General features: G+C 41.9%; 1 protein-coding gene across 1 annotated transcript; it reads left to right on the forward strand.

Annotated features, from left to right (window-relative positions):
• Nucleotides 1-566: 566 nt before the first annotated feature.
• LOC309546754 (odorant receptor 131-2-like) lies at nucleotides 567-1,469 on the forward strand (the record flags this gene model as incomplete). Its single annotated transcript, XM_082246445.1, has 1 exon — nucleotides 567-1,469. The coding sequence occupies one exon, from the start codon at nucleotides 567-569 to the stop codon at nucleotides 1,467-1,469; it is 903 nt and encodes a 300-aa protein (XP_082102571.1).
• Between the last annotated feature and the right edge of the window lie 2,422 nt (nucleotides 1,470-3,891).

The raw sequence follows: 3,891 nt of genomic DNA on the forward strand, positions 1-3,891 counted from the left end.
AAAAAAAATATATATATATATATATTCTTTATTCTTTATCTAGACCCTTAGGTGAAAATTACCTTACCTACTCACCTACTCCAAATACATACTTTACTGTTGTGGCCTTTTGCAGTCTCCACCTCCTGGCTGAAATCGCCTTACTGTTGGCCATGCCTGTGCAGTCTCTCCAAATAGACCTCCTATGGGAACCAAACATCTTGTCTATTCATTGATGGACTCAATGTGGAGTAACTGCAAACATGTGGCCAATGGTAAGAAGATTTTGGCTGCTGTAAGGAAGACTGCGAAAGGTGGCAATGGTAATATTAAGGCAAGTATGTATTTGGGGCAAGTGGACTCATTTTCCCCAGAGATCCGAAACAGGAAGGATAACTGTACTTTTTTTAATAAATGTTAGGTAATCCTTTAAATGACTTGTGGGCTACTCTTTTTTATATTTGAGCTTTGCATTTTTCCACTGTCTTGTCAACAAACAAATTTGCCAACCAACCACCCAGCCAACCACTAATATTTTTTTTATCTTTCTTCATAGCTAAAGAACTTTACTTGGAATTGTCTAAGCCATGTCTAATTCAACATATATACTGAAAATACCCCTTTCAGTAAAGCTGCCACTTGTTTTACCATCAATCATCTTCTTGTGTGTCTTCCTCTACTTCATCGCGACCATAATCCGAGTCTACTGGAACAGTCCTCACATCCGTGAGACCCCTCGTTACATTCTGTTCTTTCACATGCTCATATATGATACCCTGTTCCTCCTGTTGGGATTTCTGTTGTTGATGGCCAATGAGCTTTCTCTAACCATGCTTTTGTCCATCTGCTATGTCTTAGTGATCATTGGAGAACTTACCTACATGATAACTCCATTCATCTTGGCAGCAATGTCCCTGGAGCGCTATATATCAGTGTGTTTTCCATTAAGACATGTGGAATTATGTACCACAAAAAGGTCCAACGCAACAGTGGCAGTGCTATGGATGGTTTCACTGACCCTTAAAACTGTAGATTTCCCTTTTTTAGCTAAATATGTGAAGAGTAATTTTTTTGGTCAATATGTGATATGTGAAAGGAGTATACTAAGTGTGAGCCCAATTCAAGAATTTGTGGTGCTTATCAGAACTATGTTCAGCTTAGCATTGGTAGGACTCATCATAATTTATACATATATAGGCATTTTAGTGGTGGCATTAAAGATTGGCTCGGGGAAGTCCTCCGGCTTGAAGGCATCTAAAACGGTTCTTCTCCACGCGTTTCAGCTCCTTTTATACATCACATCATTACTTGCTGCACTAGCTAGAGAACAATTGAGCAAAATTATAATCGGCGCAGGGTTTTTAGAATTCCTGCTGTTTATGTGCTTTCCAAGATTTCTTGGACCCTTACTTTATGGGTTAAGAGATGAAGCTCTTCGCAAATGTATACGAAGGACTTTAAAAGTAGGCCTCTTTAATAAGAAATTGTAAGCAGGTGTGATTCATAAGGCTGACCATAAAAGAGCTGATCTTTTATTAACTCTAGGAAAAATCTACCTAACTACAGAAAACGGTCAACAGGGGTACCAAACCTCCTCCCGAATGAAACTATTCACTTTCATAAACATTGTTTTCCTTTGCTGAATATGACTGCTTTAAATAAATCTCCAGAGGATTTTCAGTTTTTGACCAAATTGGTATCATAGCAATCCAATTTAAGTGTATCTAGACCCAAGAACATTGACATTTTATATATTAGGGTTTACTGGTCTTTAGTTGTGGTGTATGCATTCATTTTCTTTTTTTCTGGCTTTTTACCTTTTGTTTCTACCTGCTGATCCTACCAGAAGTACACTTCCATCCTTGGGTGACCACACTCACTCATTGCAATCTATCTGTGAAGGTGCAGCACTGTCAACCCTGTACTACAGAACACCTTCCCCTCTCCTCATCTGCATAACAAAGGGAAGGGTATGAGCTCACCAGATCGCAGATATCTTTTGCACTTTTTCAACAGATATAACCATGGCTTTTTTCAGCAAGAACATGGGGGAACACTGTTCTGACACCTGCAGTGCTAAATGTATGTGATGGCAGAAGGCACCGGGTGTGTTGAAGGGTATATTGATACAGGCTGAGGGGGAATGTATTGCCCTGGGGGGGATGTCTATTTTTGCTGGGGAGTTCTGTTGTTGCTAGTAGGGGATGTACTGTTTCTGGGGGGGTTATGTTGCTGGGAGAGATCTACAGTTTCAGGGAGGGGTCTGCTGTTGTTGGCTGCTTGAGGGTCTATTAGTGCTGGCTGTTTGGAGATCTAATGTTGCTGGCTGTGATCTCTTTTTTCTGGAGATGTATTTTTTTTGCAGAGGGTCCATTGTTGCCTGGGTGGGGGGGGGGGGGTATTTTGTTGCAAGGGGGAGGCATAGAGTTGCTGCAGGGATCCAATGTTGCTGGGCAGATCCAATGTTCCTGGGGGGGAGGGGGCAATTGTTGCTGGGGGGATCCATTGTTGCTGCACGGGGGCTATTGTTGCTGGCTGCAGGGGATCTATTTAACTGCTTTTCTAATTACTTAGCCCCACAAAATGATACTTGGTTCTGAATTTTATAAAAGGAGCCATACTGGGGGGTGGGTAGTGGGTGGAACCAAAGAATGGGTTGCTCAGAGGTGGGTAGGGGGTGGAGAGACAAGGGGTGACCCAGAAGGGGGGGGGATACCTGCACCAATTTGCTGAGAAAAAAACCTTAAATGTAACAAAATGCTTTCAGTGGTGTATTACCAGACTAAAAGGGTGAAAATAAGAGGAGTTTGGTTTTAGGGTTTACATACACTTTACGTGTCTCTTACTGTGCTAATACCATGTGATTTTGTATGTATTACTCTGAGGTGCGCTCCTTATAAATCTCCTGGCATAGGTATTTGGAGTAAAATGCTTTACCTTTTACAAGTCTTACACTCCAGATCACACTTTACCTGGGTCACCACAGTTGACCCATAAAAAGGTCCTTAAAGTGGAACTATGCTCACCTCCAGTGATGTGGTATCCATGAGCACCCTCACTGGACTCCAATCTTCAGCCATTTTGAATGGCCAGGCTGGGATGATGTTTATTTTTGTATAATAATGGTGAGGCTTTTTATTGTTTTTCCTTGCTCTCTAAGCATACTGTCTACTTGTTCATCTTTCTTCAGAACTTGTAGCATTTTTTTGTTAGGTTTGGAAACTTGGTTGTCACCGAGTTCGGTAGACCATCTGTGTTGCCAGGGGCAACAGCCGACAACAGCCAGTACAGATGCTAGAGTGGTGTAAACCTTCAGACAGAAAAATGGCAGAAAGCAGAACGATGGCCAGATAAGGCACAGACAAACTGAGATAATAGGCCAATAATCAGGATAAGCAGAGTCACGCTGAGAACAAACACAGTCCAAACAGTTTACATGAAAACCTGTTAAAAAAAAAACAGACAGAAAGACCTTTATCCAGTGTATGAGCAAACAGACAAACCCGTCGATCAGGTCCAGGCTCTGTTTAAAGTCCACTAATGAGGGCAGGTAAAGGCCGGTGTACACAGCAGAGACTTGAACTGCAGTACTAAGAAACAACCAGTAGATGGGAAAGGTTCAACACAGAATATTACATGTTACTGATGTAATATTGGTGAGGGGACACACTGGGTACCTTTGCTGCCATTGTGCTATGTGTTAGGTGTCCAATGTTGGACTGTGCCTTTAAGGAGGGGTGGGCTACCTCCAGGCTCACCTGCTCTCTATCTATCCATTATAATGCATGTGCTTCTACTATGAAGGCTCTTATAAATGTACAGAGTTAGGACTGCAGATAATACTGGGGTGCAGTGGAGTATACGCATGTATTTGCAAATGTGTGCTTACTAAGCGCCTGTTTTTAACGCAAA

Source organism: Pelophylax lessonae (assembly GCF_965119305.1).
Source record: "Pelophylax lessonae genome assembly, chromosome: 2".
Lineage (NCBI taxonomy): Eukaryota > Metazoa > Chordata > Amphibia > Anura > Ranidae > Pelophylax > Pelophylax lessonae.